This window comes from Paroedura picta, chromosome 8 (assembly GCF_049243985.1).
Source record: "Paroedura picta isolate Pp20150507F chromosome 8, Ppicta_v3.0, whole genome shotgun sequence".
Classification (NCBI taxonomy): Eukaryota; Metazoa; Chordata; class Lepidosauria; order Squamata; family Gekkonidae; genus Paroedura; species Paroedura picta.
The window spans coordinates 4885057-4903511 of NC_135376.1; the positions used below are offsets into that span (position 1 = coordinate 4885057).

The window sequence follows — 18455 nt, forward strand, 5'->3', positions numbered from 1 at the left end:
GTTGGCAACCTACTACAACAAGTGCAACAGCTACCAAACTGGGAGAATGGAAACCTCTAACTACAACTACAGTGCCCACCCCAAACAAAACACTGAAATAAAGAACTGTAAAACTGAACACTGAAAGAAAGACCTGTAAAAATCAACTTTTAAAAGAAACACAACCTGAAACAATGCTGCCCCTCAGATAAAAGAAGAAAGAAACACTAGGAGAAAGAAAACAGGATAACTCTTGTTCATTGAGTGGTGTTCTGTGCAGTCCCACATGGGATCTGCGGATTCACAGGCCTGCTTGAAGAATAACTAGCCAGCTTAAAGCTTAAAAGTCTCCCAAGAGTGCTAGCCCCTCCCCTCACAGAGTGACTTTCCCACCCAAAGTCACATGATATGGGAGGAGCCAGCACTCTCCCCTCCCTCCTTTCCCTTAGCTGGCTAGTGTCATCTCCTACCAGTGGCAGAAAAGGACTGAGGGGAGAGTGCTGGCATGCCACATGACTTTGGGCAGGAAAAAGGGAGGGGAGGGGCTAGCACTCTTGGGAGACTTTTAAGCTTTAAGCTGGCTAGTTATTCTCTGAAGCAGGCCTGCAGATCTGCAGATCCCATGTGGGACTGCACAGAACCCATGAAGATGAAACAGTAAATCCCAAAGCACCCCTAAAACCCAACCCATCCCACCCACAGAAACAAAAAAAAAATAGTTTGGAAGAAGGGATTAGAAAGAAGCAAAGTGAAGGCAAAAGGGGGAAAAAAAGATCAGAGTCCCTCAGTCAAACTGCTGATGTCCTACAAGCTGCCAGAACGAGCTCAGCTTTCGGTAGACATTTGTGAAAGACATTGCAATGATTGGCTGGCTGGGAACAGACTTTTATTTCAATTACCATATATACCTGCATATAAGACAAGGAGGGCTTTTTCAGTGTGAAAAATGTGCTGAAAAACTTGGCTTACGCATGAGTATATATGGTAAGTGCACAACCCTAAACTCAACTCAGTCCATAGGTCAGAAAATAGAAGGATAACTCAATATGATGTCTGAGCTTGTCTGGCAGATATAAATATAATAACACTTGCATGACTTTTAAAAATTCCCATAAGCGTTCATGCAAATTGCTCTGATGCTGAATTCATTTCAGATGCAAAACAGTCCCTTCAGAGTAAACATCCAATATAGCCCTCATACACAAGCATCAGGATGCCAGTGGTTTCCACCCAGCAACCACACACATTAATGTTAAGGCTCACATTAATCTCCTTTTGTCTCCCTCTAGCACAGGGGTAGTGTACTGTCTGGATATGAAGCAGTGACAGAAGGGCTGGTCAACAATTAAGAAGATTTTGTAGATCGTCCGGTGACCCCTTTCCTGAAAGCCATAGCAAATGAATGGTGTAAGTTCCTGAGAAGTGTAAACATTTGGGAAATGACTTGCCCCATCATCCCTACAGAATAGATATCGCACCACATTGGGTTGAAATGTCTCTGCAGAGGATACAGCTCTTGCAAATCATGGCTGGCTGGCAATTTACTGGGTGGCGATCCATTATTTGGCTCTGACTATTGTGGGTTTGGTTGATTGTGGGTTTATTAGGTACACTATAAACGTCTTGCATAGCTGGTTAGATCCTCCCACATTTCTGAGAAAGATGATTGAGCAAGCAGTGGCTAAGCAACTCCAGAAAATTCTGGATGAGACATCTGCCCTAGTTCCCTTCAAATCTGGTTTATGGATGGGTTATGGGATTCAGACAGCTTTGGTTGTTCTGACTATATCTTGATGCAAATGATATGGTGCTACTGATCTTTTTTGATCTGTCAGCTGCCTTTGACACAGTAGACCATATGACCATCCAAAAATAGCTTGTAGTAGTGGTTAGGAGCACCAATTTCTAATCTGGCTAGCTGGGTTTGATTCCACACTTCCCCACATGCAGCCAGCTGGTGACCTTGGGCTCGCCACAGCACTGACAAAGCTGTTCTGACTAAGCAGTAAGATCTGGCCTCTGTCTGTCTCACCCACCTCACAGGGTATCTGTTGTGGGGAGAGGAAAGTGATGGTGATTAGAAGCCACTTTGAGACTCCATCTGGTAGGGAAGAAGAAGAAGAGTTGATTCTTATATACGGTTTTTCTCTACCCGAAGTAGTCTTAAAGGCCTATTATGCACAGCCGCTAAAACGGTCCCTCAGATTCCCAGCCCCAGCAACTGCGAGCTGCGCGCAGTGCGGCTCGCAGTTGCTCCCGGCCCGATGCGGTGAGGCCGCGTCAGGCCGCCACCCGAGGGAGCCCCTGGCAGTCGCGCGTAGCGCGGCTGCCGGGGGCTCCCTGCCCGGCGGCCTGATGCGGCGAGAGGCGCAAAGCTCAGACAGCTGCCGCCCAAGACAGCTGCCGCCGCCCAAGACAGCCATCCGAGGGAGCCCTCTCGCCGCGTCGGCCAAGGAGCAGGCCGTCAGCGGAGCTCGAAGACACAGCATACCTCGCAGAAGACGGAGGATGGCCCTCCACTGCCACCACCAACGTGGCCCCCACCACGGACCTAGAACACCCGGGTAGGCTGCGGCGCGGGGGGGGGGCGACAACCAGCTAGCGCCCGCTGTATTGCAGTTACAGCGGGCTTAATTACTAGTAAATATAATAAATACATAATTTTTAACCAATCAGTGATTCTATGCCCAGTTCTCACTGTTGCTTCTTAACCTGCATATAGGTTTCTCAAATAAGATGCTCTGGTATTCCCATCTCTTTAAGAACTTGCCACGTGAAGAATGGTACAGATCAAAGGGCACATAGAGAGAGGAGGGGTCAGAGGGCTGCTCCCATGGTAAGGAGACCAGTATCCCATTCAAGGAAATAATGTTTATGACAACAAAAGAAGTATGATTATTTGTAATATGATATCTTCAAATTTATGTTCAATACCAAATTCTTATGGTATATAAAACCTGGCATTTCTCTTTCTTTCAATGTGCTTTTTAAAGAGGTGGCAGGTGGCTTTGGGAAAAGATGTGCAGGATAAGCACAAAAATTTTTTTTGTGGGTGGGGGAGTTGTAAGCTTTAGATGGCCAGAGTCCCCTTTGCCAGTTTTGACTCTCTCTATTTTAAGCAAACTCCCAAAGTCTTCCTTAGTCCATTCATCCTTTCTCTTGCTCACATGCCTTCAGAGAATCTCAGAACTCAGAGTGAAAAGAAGGATAGATTATTAGGTAACAAAGATTAACATAGATTGTTAGGTAATACTCTCGATAATAATGAATAATGTAGTATGGATACATAGAAAAGATTATTGAGAACGGAGAAATGTAGAGTGGAGGAGAAGGGTAGGCATGCTCTTTTCCTTGAGGAAAATGGGATTGTGGAAATTATACTTTCCCCTTATTCGTTCATTTACATACCCCATCACTGTGCATAATCTGTTACTCCATTTCTTGAAACATTAAAAGGAGCGGCACTTTGTGTCCATCATTTGCTGAAAATATTCCATGTTTTCAACATCCATAGATTAATTTGTACACAGTTAGATATCTGTGAACATCATGACTCCAAACTTAAAAACTATTGTCTTAAATTTCAAGACACTTAAATTTCAAACCCCAGGTTAGGGATGGCACATCCTTAATGTGTAGAATGAGTAGTAGTTCTGGAACAAACAGAGTCTATTTGAGTCTGTTGTCACAGTTTGCTGCAAGAATGTTCCCAGGCAAAAGTGAAAGGATAGAAGGGAGACAGTTACTTAACCAAGAAGTAATTATTTTTACCCTATCCGCAATGGACAGAAGGGAAGTTAAACACTGGTAGTCAAGAGAGTAACATGGCAATGTTCAACTTGCAGCCCTTCTTGGAAAAAACCTTCTCAGCTGCTCACAAGACGTGGCGGCCTGCAGGGAGTATTCAAAATGTGCACTATGCACTTGTATGAACAGGTCATAATCCTACAGTTTGGGTGCTTCCATTCTGAACGCATACCAATCAACTGCCGCATTTTCCAAGAAGGTTCCCACATGGTGCACCTTCACCACCCCATCTGGGAATAAATGCCCGGAGTCCTCCATGTAGGCCTGCACCTGGACCAAGAAGAATAACATCATGTCCGCCAATCCATCAAAAAGGGCATGGAGTTTCCTCTGCTCTTGGAATCCCTCTTGGTTTTGTGCTGGAGGTTTCTGGGGGGCTTCTGTAATGGAGTGCTCCAACTCTTGGGAACCGTCCCTGGCCACTGCCATCACCGCTGATCCTGAAGCCGAGGTACCTATCTCCGCCATGTTTGCCGGCACCTCCATTCCAAGTATGGTAAGGAGGTGATGCCTGGAAACCTCTGTGTGCTCCTTCTCCCTGGTGAAGAACATGGAAAGCAATCTTGTCACCTTACCCAGCTCTCGTCATAGCTCCAGGAAATAGCAAAATAGCAACTGAGGTCAGTTTCCATGTCAGTACAGCTACATGCCCCAGCTTCAGTCCAGTCACCTGAGTCCTGATCATATTCAGTGTAAAGGTGGGTCATTCAGCATTCTGTAACATAACAGCTGGCATTCACCCCCTTCTAAGCCGGGTTGCTCACCACCACCAAGATGGTGTGCTACTGTGTTTTAGGATCCTTGAGTTTATTCCCCATTGCCTTGCCCTCCAGATCCCTCAGTAGATTTGGTATCCAAGTCTCCTTCCTCTGTGAACACCATGGTAGGACGAGTAGAAGAAGAAGGAGAGTTGGTCCTTATATGCCGCTTTTCTCTAACCGAAGGAGGCTCAAAGTGGCTTACAGTCGCCTTCCCTTCCTCTCCCCACAACAGACACCCTGTGAGGTGGGTGAGGCTGAATGAGCCCTGATATCACTGTTCTGTCAGAACAGTTTTATCAGTGCCGTGGTGAGCCAAAGGTCACCAAGCTGGCTGCATGCAGGGGAGTGCAGAATCAAATACGGCTCAACAGATTAGATGTCTGCACTACACCAAACCGGCTCAAAAATGAGTTCTAACTTATTAACAGAATCTTTGTAAGTCGAAACTAAGGGGAAAGTTTCTTGAGGAAATTTTTTTTTCATTTATTAGACTAAGCAAGTGTACTCATCAGAAGCATAGTTACAACTAAAGTTACAACTACAAGACAAGGCATATAAGTCTCTACAGGGACCTTCCTCCCATGGGAACTCTCCTTAAATGCTACGCAATTTATTGTCATAACATATGATTAAGAATGTGGTGTGACAAGCTGGAAAGTGTGGAAGATGTGGGGGGGGGGGGAGGACAGGATAGGAGTGTTTGGGCCATCTGGTATCATAATAAAATCTATTACAACTTAGGTTGTCCGGGCAACCATGAGGACAGACTAATTAGAGACTGCCCCAGTACATCAAAGTCTACATCAATCATGGCATAATAACACTGGCAAAACAATTAAGCAATCTTAATTGGAAAACTAATACTGATTCTATGGTTGTCTCTTAGAAGTTGGTCTGAAAGGGGTCATGTGGCATTTCATCCCCCTCAGTTGTTAATCTTGCATGTTGATCTTGCATGTTGATCACCTGGCCTTTGATTCCCACTCCCCTCAAAAATGTAGCTTAAAATGCAAAAGCACATAGTAAAGGATAGTATGTTAAGAAATACTGGTAGACAGAAAAAAAACAGAATACTAATTTTTCCACTTCAGTTCAAGGTACTAGTAAGACTTAACTTGAGAGCCAGTTTGGTGTAGTGGTTAGGAGTGCGGACTTGTAATCTGGCATGCCAGGTTCGATTCTGCGCTCCCCCACATGCAACCAGCTGGGTGACCTTGGGCTCGCCACGGCACTGATAAAACTGTTCTGACCGGGCAGTGATATCAGTGCTCTCTCAGCCTCACCCACCCCACAGGGTGTCTGTTGTGGGGGGAGGAATGGGAAGGCGACTGTAAGCCGCTTTGAGCCTCCTTCGGGTAGGGAAAAGCGGCATATAAGAACCAACTCTTCTTCTTCTTCTAATTTCTTCTCTATAATTATTTGAGCTATCCTATCAGATTTAAACACGTGCAACCGTAGCACGTGCCTGATGATGCAGTCCAAAATATGTTGGCAATGATCAGTGATGTATTGAGAAGGATCTTGATATAAAACAGGCAGCGATAACGTGGAAGGAAGGGAAAGCCACAAGAAGAACATTCAGCTCATCCAGGGGAAAGATATAAAAGCAAAGAAGCAAGGGTGATGCTGGGAACACAGGCAATTTTGATTGCCTTGCTGGTGGGTCTCCTGATTCTAAACCATCTGAAACAGCTCTGGTCACACAAGTCGTCTCCTCCAGGACCTTGTTTTCTCCCTATCTGTGGAAGCATATGGAAAGTAGGATTCATCCTTTCTTTAGACACTTTCATTGAGGTATGCAATTCCATATAATTAAACTATGTGGTGAATGAAGTGAGAACTATTTTTTAAATCATTGTCTTCCTAGGATTATACAGGTTGCTTGACATTATTTCATAGTGATGGATGCAGTTTCACATATGGGTTCAGGAACTGCATGGAGCATACTTAATGCACTCAGCGCTGAGAGCAGATTTATGCCCGTGGAGACTTAAGGATCCAGACGGATATCTGAATGCTCTGCCTTTCGGTGGTTTATTAGATGAGCTGGTTGACTGGCATGGCCGCATGTCAGCTGCCTTTAATGTAATTGCACTCTGACACCCTCTCATCTCCCATCCAAAGTCAGCCCCCTGGTATACAGAGGAACTGCGCCACAGAAAACAGGAGGTGAGATGAGGAAATCGAGTTTGGAGGAATACTCTTGATGAGGCTGCGAGAATATCTTATAGGATGCTTATGATAGCCTATGAGATGGCTGTGAATGTTTGCACTCAGTATGGTTTTACCTGGGGCTGGGATAGCATCAGCTCTTAAAAGCTGTTTAAACAAATCTTTCCTGAGTGGTCAGAGAACAATGACCGTCTCTCAATGAGTATGTGAGGAAAAGTGCAATTCAGCCATGGGTGACTTATCATGACCTCATCAGGTTTGTCAGGCAAGAGACTAACAGAGGTGGTTGGCCATTGCCTTCTTCTACATAGTGAATCTGGAATTCCTTAGTGGTCTACCATCCAAATATTAATCTAGGCCAACTCTGCTTCACTTCTGAGATTGGAAGGGTCTAGTCTGGACCATCTAGGTAAGGGCAACGTTCAATAGAAGGTTGGGAAAAATATATAGTAATGGAATGGCTAGAGGAAAATACCACAAGTATGGGCAATATTGAAACATAGGGTGGTGGCAGCCAAGAAGTCATGAATACAGGAACCTAATCACTAACCTACTGACTTCTTTAATTTATGTATATGTATATGTATATGTATATGTATATGTATATGTATATGTATATGTATATGTATATGTATGTGTATGTGTATGTGTATGTGTATATATATATGTGTGTGTGTGTGTGTGTGTACACACACACACATACATACATACACACACACACACACACACTATCATTTCTACTGAGAGACAGTGACTGAAATGCAGATATGAACTCAAAACATATGAAATCTTAGTAAATGCATAGTAAACGTTGTCTTCACTACACTTTCTCCCCTGCATAAACATAAAGATTTATCATGAGGTAGCAATTAGTGTTGGTATGGGATCTCGGAGAACCAGGATCAAATCTCCACTCTGTCTTAGAATCCTTCTGGGTGATCTTGTGCCAATCACATGGTCTTAAAATAGCCTATTTCACAGGATCCTCTTTGGGAAGGAAGACGAGGGATAAGTGAAATGAGTAAGGGTGAACAGGTAAGATAAGACTATAGAAGGATGCTGAGAAGATGGAATGGAATGGAAGGAGAGAAAGAAAAGAAGGAATCTGAGTGAAGAGAAATGGACATAAATGAAAGTAGCATATGACCAGGAGCTGAGAAGAGGGTTGCACATGCCCAGCTGTGGTGGGCAGGTAATTGTGAATTTCCTGCATTCTGCACGGAGTTGGACTTGGTGACTTTGGAAGTTGCTTCCAATTCTATCATTCTAAGAGATAAAGAGTGAACTGCATGTGTTACATTCAAACAAACTAGCTGAATTTATGTGATGTTGTCTTTTGTCTTTTTCAACGTATATGGCAGCTGGCAAAAGAATATGGGAACATTTATACATTTTGGTTTGGAAACATAAGAGTAATTGTACTCTCTGGATATGAAGCAGTGATAGAAGCGCTGGCCAACCATGAAGAAGATTTTATTGATCGGCCGGAGACGCCTTACCTGAAAGCTATGGCAAACGAACAGGGTACGTTACTGGGAGGCATACTGTTTGGGAAATGGATTGCTCCACCACTGTTAACCCAAATGCTCTGAGAAAATTGGGGAAAGGCTAAGCAAAAGGCAGTTAACTTGCTAGGATATGTTTTGCACAGTTTATGAGGTGATTAAGCCCTTCAGGAATTCAAGGCAGCCAGCAAATACTGTTGAGAATAAGGTTTGTAGCTTTATTTAAGAAACTAGGGGCAAAGCCCATTGTATCCAAGAATACAATAGGAGCTAGAGCTTGGCAGTGGGAAGAGGAAGGGGAGGAGTGGTCCAGTCTGTAAGGGCATGGGGTTGAATGTGTGTGTTGTGTGGGAGGTTGTGGTGGCATGGTGGCAAATGAGGGCATGGGTGTGGAGATATGGGTGTCAAGAACCTGTGGTGTGGAATGTTCGTTGAGTGTGGGAGAGGACTGACCTTTGGGAATTGTGCCATAGTGGTTACATATGAGCTTTCCAGAGCCATGTCCTCAGATATGTGAAGGAAAAATCAGACTGGAGACTCTTCTTAGGGGAAGATTACATGGCAACCAATTCTTCCCAATTCTGTGTCATTTCCCTTCTTGTGTGAATTAGGCCACATTCACCGAAATGCCCCTCTGCCCTAATACACATGGGGTAGTCACAGTATACTGGTGTCCACCCTGTTCCTTCTGTCTCCCATGTTTCCACTGTGTCTCCAGACATTTACTTGTTCTTTATTTACAGTTTCAGGCTGTAAATATTTATTTAGATCTTCCTGCACTTTCCAGACTCACAGGACTGATGCTGGTCTGCCTGTCTGCGCCCCAGAATACAAACAGTTGCTGGTAAGGGCTGGCCATAGCCCGTAGCCCAGGAGGGACACACCTGCACCACTCCCTCCCAACTGCAGGCAAAAATGGCTCCTTGGAAGGCTGGACTCTGAGGCATTGTACGATTTTGAAGCCTCACCTCCAAACCTCCAGGAATATTTCCAACCCAGGGGTAGCTAACCTCCAGGTGGGGCCTGGAGAGCTCCTGGAATTACAGCTCACCTGCAGAGTATAAAGATCAGCTCCCCGAACTAGACAGGGGCTGATTCCATATGAGCGTTTTCCATGTGACCCGAAATCTCTGTTTCGGCGGCTTTTCAATTCATAGGCATATGTAATCATTCTGCTTGTTGCTTTATAGGCAGACAATGTCAACTTTTATTCAACAGTAATTTCTTACAGAACTAATTTCTCATTGATTCTTCATGGCCTTAGGTATTATATTGTCAAATGGACACACCTGGAAGCAGCAGAGGAAGTTCGGGGTAGCCACCATGCGGAAGCTGGGTCTGGGGAAGAAAGGCATGGAACATCAGGTAGAAGAGGAGGCCCATCAGCTTGTTGAGGCTTTTACACTTGCAAAGGGTAAGTGATGTCAGGAAATGGGGTTGTCCAATGGTTGTTGTAGGCCATTTTTTAATTTCTCACCTAGGTTAGGATTAATTTACCTGGACACTGAATCATTTCCTGACCTGGATATCCCATGTTAGCCCAATCTCATCTAAGTAGTAGTTCTGGCTAGTATTTAGATGGGAGACCTCAGAGGAGTGCCAGGGCCAGGGTCATCATGACAAAGAGGCAGGAAATGGCATACTACCTCTGAACATCTCTTTCATCTCCTTCCCATTCCTCTCCCCACAACAGACACCCTGTGGGGTAGGTGAGGCTGAGAGAGCCCTGAGATTACTGCTCGGTCAGAACAGCTTTATCAGTGTCCTGGCAAGCCCATAGTCACCCAGCTGGCTGCATGTGGGAGAGTGCAGAATCGATATGCCAGATTAGAAGTCTGCACTCCTAACCATTACACCAAACTGGCTGGATCCAACTGGATTCCTGAATGCTCTGCAGGATCCAATGCCTCCCCACAGTTCTCTAGATGGTTTGGTCAGTGACTGGCACAACAGAATGCTGATTACCATCAACAAGATAGGTCCCAGACGTCTCTCAATTCCCATGTCAAGTTGGGTCCCTTGGTACATCAAGGAGCTCTGCAACAAGAAATGAGAACTGAGACAACAAGAGCGAGTCTGGAGGAAGACTTGTGACTAAGTGGCGACAACATCCTATAGAATGCATTTAAGAGTCTATGAGATTGCGGTGAAGTCAGTAAAATGCAAATTCTACTAGACTGAATTCGAATCTTCTAACTCATGCCAGGTAGTTCAATCCCTTACTGCCTTGGAGAAAGTGCACCAAAATAATAACCAATTGGACATCAGCTGTGAGGCCTTTACGAGGTACTTTGCAGATAAAATCTTGACACTCTGCCACAACCTCTCTCCTACTTTAGACACAGAATGTAGGCCTCTTGGCCATCTTTGGAGAGTACGTTGAGTAACTTCAGACGATTCACACAGAATGGACAAGATGATAAAGACAGCAGACTCAACCACTTGCCCTTTACACCCATGTCCATCATGTCTACTAAAAACATCTAATAACATTATCTCCACTGCGGGAGGTAATCAAACTCTCCCTTTCAACAGGAGGATTCCCAGAGGTCCATGACTTTAAAAACCATCTCTGGATCCATGATCTCTGATCCATGACTTTAAAAACCATCTCTGGATCCATGAACCCACCACCTCCCGAGGAAGCCTGTTCCACTGAGAAACCACTCTAACTGTCAGGATGTCACCTTGCCAATGCCAGGATCAGAGGGACTGCCCTTCAGTGGCTGATCTCCTTTCTCTTGGGGCACAGGCAGAGGGTAGCACTAGGAGAGAGCTCATCAAGACATCACCAACTGGCTTGCAGGGGCAGTTGTCTCTCCAATCTTATTCAATATCTTTATGTGCCCACTTGCTCAACTGTTGTGGAAGTTTGGGCTGGGTTGCCACCAATATGCTGATGATACCCAGGTCTTCCTCCTGAGGGATGGCCACCCTCACTCTCACCTAGAAACACTAGCCAGCTGCATGGAAGCAGTTGTTGAACTGTCTCAAGCAGAGTCATCTCAAGCTCAATCTTTCAAAGACGGAGGTCCTGTGGCTGGGCAAGAAAGGTCCAAGCGAGGAAGCGCACCTTCCCAACCTGGATGGAGTGCGGCTAATAGGCCCATTATGTACGGCCGCCGGAACAGAGATTTCGGGTCACATGGAAAACACGGAGGGGGAAGACGAGAAACACACCAGTTATGCATGGGACGGGGTGCAACGGCGGCAAAACCCAGAGTAACCGATTATGCACGCGGCGATCCCGGCACCGCTTCTGGTTGTGCCCCGGTCACCTGGAAGCTGCGCTTTCTTTCGCGTTTTGCTAACGCGGCTTTTTCAGCAGCCTGCACCGAAGCTGCGGCCAGTTGATTTTAGTCGCTGCTATTCCACCCCGAATGTGCATTATTCCCCCCGTGCATAATGGGTCTTAGTGTCCCACTCTGCCAGGAACCTGGGCGTGATTCTTGATGTCTCCCTCTTGATGTCTCCCTCCCCCACATGCAGCCAGCTGGGTGACCTTGGGCTCGCCACAGCACTGATAAAGCTGTTCTGACCGGGCAGTGATATCAGGGCTCTCTCAGCCTCACCCACCCCACAGGGTGTCTGTTGTGGGGAGAGGAATGGGAAGGCGACTGTAAGCCGCTTTGAGCCTCCTTCGGGTAGGGAAAAGCGGCATATAAGAACCAACTCTTCTTCTTCTTCTTCTTCTAATGGAGGCTCAGATCATGACGGTAGCACAGCTGGCTTTTTACCACCTTTGTCAAGCCATACTAATAGCACCCTGTATTCTGTATTCTGGCCTGCCCTTATACCCAAACTGGAAACTACAATTGGTCCAGAATCACAGCAACAGCTCGGAGTTCCCACATTCAGCTCATCCTCCAGCAGCTACGCTGGTCAAATTCAAGATCAGGCTTAAGGTTTTAGGTATCACATTCAAGGCCACATGTGGCCTGGGCCTAGTATACCTGAGGGATCAAATCTTTGCCTACATCCCTCAAAGAGCCTTACACTCTACGTGTCTAACTTTCTGGTGATCCTTGGCACCAGGGAAGCTGCTTGACCTCAACCAGGGCAAGAGAATTCTCCATCCTGGCCCTCACATGGTAGAATGAGCTCCCAGAAGAGATTAGGGTCCTGATGGAACTAGAACAGTTCTGCAAGGCCTGCAAAAAGGAGCTCCTCTTCCAGGTATTTGATTGAGGTCAACCCAAACCATAGCTTCCTATCAAACCCCCCACCACCACCTAGAACTGAAGTCTGACTCCACCTCATTTCTGGTTTAATCTTAGAATAAGAAAATGAGGTTTAGAAATTGACACCATCTGGAAGTTCCATCGTAAAAAACACTGGAATGGATGTGACCCAAGAATGCACAACACATTTTGTAAGATGTTTTACTTGAAGCATGGCTCAAGAATACAAAAAAAAAAGGTCTTCCTAATTATTTCTATGGGTCTTGGGGAAGAGCTAAAGACCCCGAGAGTTAGTGGTATAGTGATTAAAGACAATAGCTTCTAATCTGGCAAGCCAGATTTGATTCACCACTCCCCTACATGAAGCCAGCTGGGTGACCTTGGACTCATCACATCTGTGATAAAGCTGTTCTGACTGAGCAGTGATATCAGGGCTCTCTCAGCTTCACCCACCTCACAGGGTGCCTGTTGTGGGGAGAGGAAAGGGGAGGTGATCGTAAATTGCTTTGAGACTCCTTCTGGTAGAAAAAAATGGCATACAAAAACCAACTCTTCTTTTACCTTGAAGCTCTGGATGTCTTTATTAAAACTGCTGAGATTGGATATGGGGAGATATTTATATATTGTGTATATTTTAGAAAAATACTTTGATACATTTTTTTAAAAATTCCTAATATATAACCGCAAACTCTTACCAAAATCCATTAAGAAGTTCATTCTAAGTATTCACAGAAGGGGATAAAATATTAATACTTTGCACCTAACTTTTTTTTGCAGGTCAGCCATTTGACCCAGCAATGCCCATCACTCTTTCTGTCTCCAATGTGATCTGTGCTCTGGCTTTTGGACAGCGGTTTTCCACTGAAGATAAAGAATTCCTCAAGTTGACGGAAGCCATTGAGTATATCTTAAAATATACAACTACCATCATTAATTTTGCAAGTCATCTTCTACCATTTTCTTATTAATTTAGACAAGTGTTTTCCTATTAGCTTAGACAAGTGATTAATCTGAAGTGGTTTTCCTTTACCATTCTTGGCTTAGTCTCAAACACCAAACCTGCTTCTTGGAGCTAATGAGATCAGACGGTACCATGCCATTCCACATCCTTGAACAGACAATATGTCCATGAATTTTTACTTTCAGCTTTAACAGGAATACTAGACTAAGAGTGCAAGGAAAAAATTCAGTTTTATTGGTAGGCTCATACCTTGATGGTTTGAATGGGTTCTGTCAGGATAAGAAAATGTACTAATTTTGATGAACAGGCTTCTCCGCCACATGAGAAAACTGTAGGAGGGAGCAACTGATCATGACACATCACCTGCTTGATGTGCTCTCTTTCCCTCAACCCTTCCTTTAAACTGGCCGAATCACCGAATCATGATTCGTCCACTGCAGATTTAGTGTTCAAAGTGCAGGGATGGGCGATTTGACTTGGATAGATCTGTAAAGTACCAGAATCAGCATCTGAACCAAATCACTCATCCTTAGTTCCCTATAGAAGCTAATGGTCCTGAAATGCCAGGTGATGAAAAAATACACATACTTGGTGCCCAAATTGGTAATGTCCAATCCCAAAGTAAACAATGTTAATTAGGTGATTTAGGCCATGATGCTGATGTAGGAATCTGAAATAATTTTGGGTTCCTACATCAGCATCAGTTTGCATCAGTTGTGTTACTGAGCCATTTCATGGTATTTTACATTTATCTTTCCTGTAGTTTTATAGCCGTTTCCCATGGCTCATGAAACATCTTCCAGGGCCTCACCAGAAAGCATTTGCATACCGTGATTTTATACATGCCTTTGCAAGGAAGGAGATAGAAAAGCATAAGGAGAATCAAGCTGTCCATGAACCACAAGATTTCATTGATTTCTATCTATGCCAAATGAACAAAGTAAGTATCCACCTAGGAAAATTACAGTACTTAAGGTAAACATATTATCTGTAACCTGTATATGTATTTTACTGTAGGAACTTTGGGGTCCACAAGACTGAAAGAAGTTCTCTCCGTCCACTACTATGCAATGAAGTAGTCTCCTGATATGTTGGGGAATTAGCTTTAAAGAGAAAGAGCATGAGGGGGCAATTGGGATTCTCCACCTATGTATATGGGGATTTTTCCCCTGGAAGAACTCTCAAATAAACCAGGCAGATGTTCAACTGGTATGGTTTTTATTAAGAAAAACTGAAGTAATAAAACAGAATACATACAATGATCACAGACAAAGTACTTCAGTAAGAGCAGAGAGAGAGAGAGTTTTCTGGAAGGGCAATAATTACTCTTCTTGAAAACGACTGCAGGCGCAAGAAAATGACCAGCATTTTGTGAAGAGAGCCTAGGAAAGTTGGGATTTATGTGGAGGATCCTAGCTATAGAGCACAATGTACTCTCTGACAGGTATGACAGGTTGCCCAGAAAAATAAGAATTGTCCGATTGAATGTTCAAACTGAAGATGTAAAGGCGTAAAGGGATACAATGTATGGAAGAATGTCATTTTTAAAGATGTAACAATGCATCAGCATTCCACATACAATGCAAGTAATGTTATTCATGTTGTATACTAGGATTAAAGCCTGTTGTATCCAGGATTAAAACAGGTGTTAGAGTTTGGTGGTGGGAAGAGGGGGGGCGGGTTGTCTTGCATGCAAGGGCATGGGGATGAAGGGGAGTTTTGTGTGTGTGGGGGGGTAATGGTGTGGTGGCAAAGGGGGGCATGGTAGTGGTGACATGAGTGTGAAGAAATTGTAATAGGGAAGGTTTGATGGGAATGGTTGATGGCTTTCAGAGGGCTGAATGGCAGAGGTTGGTGGGGAGGGCTTTTGCAGAGTGGGGGACAGCAGGAAACGGCAGCATGCAGCTCCTAAGGTCCCCATCTTGGAGGCCATGGTAGCATTTTGTTGAAGAAAGGAAGGTGAAACTGCAAGAGCCTTAGTTCAACTCATACTGAGACCCAGGAGTTGGGTGGATTTATTATCAGACATGGTAGGAGGGGAGGGCTTGGGGGCCAATTGGAAGCGATGGACAGGTCGACCTCAGCCAAATGCCTGGTGCAGGAGCTCCCTTTTGCAGGCCCTGTGGACCTGCTTTAGTTCTGTCAGGATGAATCTATTAAACGCATGAAGTATTTTGGAATTTTTAACGAATCTTATATTGTGTTTTAATGTTTTGCGTTTTGTACTGGTCGCTGACCAAAATAAATGTATCTGGCTGATGCCACATGATGCCAGCCAGTTCCCAAGACATTGAGAGGAAGCACTCTTCTCGTTCCTCTGTAATGGAAGAAAATTGGGCAGAATGGCCTGTAGGAAGGGCTGGGTCTCTAGGAATGATCTGGACAGCATGGAGGGGAAATCCTAGGCCCCTCCATCTGTCTTTGAACCCCATCACTCACAAGCAAGGAAACAAACTCCAAGGGCAGTCTAGCCTGCAGGTGGAGAACTTTTGTAAGCTGACTGCCACTCTCCTAGGACTGTGTTGAGGAGGGCTAGGTAAGCAGCACTCTGGCATCCCCAAATATAGTACCAGAGAGTTCACCCTTCAAAATGTCCATTTTCTCTAGGGGAACTGATCTCATTGGTCTGGCTGTATGTTTAATACACCTCTCATGTATTCTGCTTTGAGAGAGGCTAGGTGATTCTGTCATGTAAATATTCTGCGAGCTTCCCTTTGAAGTCTGGTTGATTTGGAACCTCCATGATGATTCAGGTAGGCCTTTGTTGCCATATTGTCTGACCTTATCAGAATGTGGCACTGATGGATCTGATCTGCAAAGTGTCTGAGTGCCAATTGAACTGCTCTCAGTTCTAACCAATTGATCGGCTGTCTGGACTCCTCTATGGACCACTGTCCCTGTATATTTTGGTTGCTCCAAACTGATCCCCAGCCTAGAAGACTGGTGTCTGTAAAAATTTGTTCCTCCTTCGAGACTAAGTACGTTCGACCCTGGCTCAGATTGTTGGGGAGCGTCCACCAGCGTAAAGTGAATTTTGATGTCTAGAGGAACCCTCACTTTTTTGGTTATCCTGAATTGGTAGGGTATGAGAAGCATCTGTAGGGGCCTGGCATGGAACCTCCCCCATTGTACTGCTTCCATATTAGAAATGAGCAGAGCCATAAGACTTGCCAACTGAAGGAGGCTAGTTTGTCTCATCTGAATGACTGCGCTGGTCATCTGTTTTGTCTTGGTCATTTTTGGGGGGAGTCATAAACATTCTGTTTTGCCGAGAATCTATGATGACTCCTAAGTCTTCCAATCTTTGTGTTGGAGTTAAGGAACTTCTGGCAAAATGTACTAAAAAGCCAAAGTTTTGAAGATTCATTATATGACTTTGTCCGTATGCAGTTACGCTAAATGAATAGAGGGAGTCCAAAGGATGAGGTTGTTCAAATAAGGATGTATTAATATGCCCCTCCATCCCTAGACCCATTAGGGCATTCACTAAGATTTTTGTGAAGACCCTGGGTGCAGATGAGAGTCTGAAAGGGAGACCCCTGTACTGATAACGTACTCCCTGCACACAGAATCTGAGGAATCTTCTGTGAGGTGGAATACTGGTATGTGTAGGTAGGCCTCTTGGAGGTCTAGTGCAGTTAGGAACTCTCCCTGCCGTAAGGCTTCCGCTATGGACCTCAGGGTCTCCATGCGGAAATGATGGAGTATTATTAATTTGTTTAGGAACTTGAGGTCCAAGATGGTCCTCCACTCTCCTGTGCATTTTGGAACTGTAAAAAATATTGAGTAAATTAGGTGTTCCTGCTCTGAGTGTGGAACCGGTTCTATGGCTCTGATGGCTAAAAGGTGTTTTGCTGCCATTAGAGTCCTCAGTCTCTTCGCTAGATCTTTTTACCTGGGGGAAGGCAAAAATCTTTCTGGAACAATATGATGCAGTTCCAATTTGTATCTGTTTGTGACTGTATCTTTTGCCCACATGTCTATGTGAGGAAGTTGCTAAGCTTGGGCAAATTCTTGCAACCTCCCCACTACTGGGATCGACTCTGAGTCATTCTTTTGGTGGTTTTGGGTCATTCTTTGACCTGTCATTCCTGTTACAAGGCGTGTTTGATCTAAAGCCTGCTCTGCGCCCTGAGGGACGAAAATTGTTGTTATTGTTATTATTCCAGTTTCCCCTCCTATAATATCGGTATCTGGGAAGGGTGAGTTGAGATCTAAAGGAGGAATTTTCCTCATGATCTCTTTTGGGCATAACTTTTTTCTTATCCTTAGTTTCAATAAGAATATTGTTAAGGTGATCCCCAAACAATTTTTTACCTACAAAAAGGTATGCTATTACGTATGCTTTTGACTGGTAGTCTGCTGGCCATGCTTTTAGCCAAAGCAAACATCTAGCCACTGAGTTGGAGGCTAAGGATCTTGATGCAAACACAATTGCATCCAAGGAGAATCTGTAGAAAAAGTCACTGCTTTTAGAACTCTGGACATGCCTTCCACTACTTTCTTATCCTTTTCAGGAATTAGCTTCAACAGGTTTTTTACACCAGGAAATCCTGGTGAATAGCTGCAATGGGAGCATCTATCAGGGGAATTTGAAGGATGGATTCTCCATAGTTAGGCATAGCACAAAGCTTTTTAATAAATGAAGGTACTTCTTTTTTTAATAGGGGCCTTTGCTATTCAGCCCTGATCCTTTTTTCAAAAACCTCTGGAAGAGGAACATTTTCTTGAGAGGGACCCAATTTGGGAAAATATTCTCCCTTGCCCTTTGGCCCACAATACCTCTTTTTTGTGTTCGATTGCTCATCTGCAGGTATGGCTTCATTCAGTACCAAGGCCCCGAGGGCCGTTATGAAGAAGAAGAAGAGTTGGTTCTTATATATCGCTTTTCCCTACCCGAAGGAGGCTCAAAGCGGCTTACAGTCTCCTTCCCATTCCTCTTTATCAGCCTATAATGGGTGTCTTCACATGTGAAAAATTGTTCTGATTGAGCTGACACATTAATAAGTTCAACCTCTTCCTCATCTGACAGAAAAGCTATGCCATCCTTGGATCTGAGAGATTCTAAATCCTGTTTGGGCTGACCCTC

At 44.6% G+C, this 18455-nt stretch overlaps 1 protein-coding gene across 1 annotated transcript in view; it reads left to right on the forward strand.

Moving 5' to 3' along the window:
• LOC143842760 (uncharacterized) overlaps nt 1-18455 on the forward strand; it is a 59513-nt gene that overhangs the window by 33656 nt on the left and 7402 nt on the right. Inside the window, exons 11-14 of the mRNA XM_077347915.1 lie at nt 8081-8243; nt 9489-9638; nt 13183-13343; nt 14130-14306. Of these exons, the coding sequence (XP_077204030.1) occupies nt 8081-8243; nt 9489-9638; nt 13183-13343; nt 14130-14306 (651 nt within the window). The remainder of the gene's footprint in view (nt 1-8080; nt 8244-9488; nt 9639-13182; nt 13344-14129; nt 14307-18455) is intronic.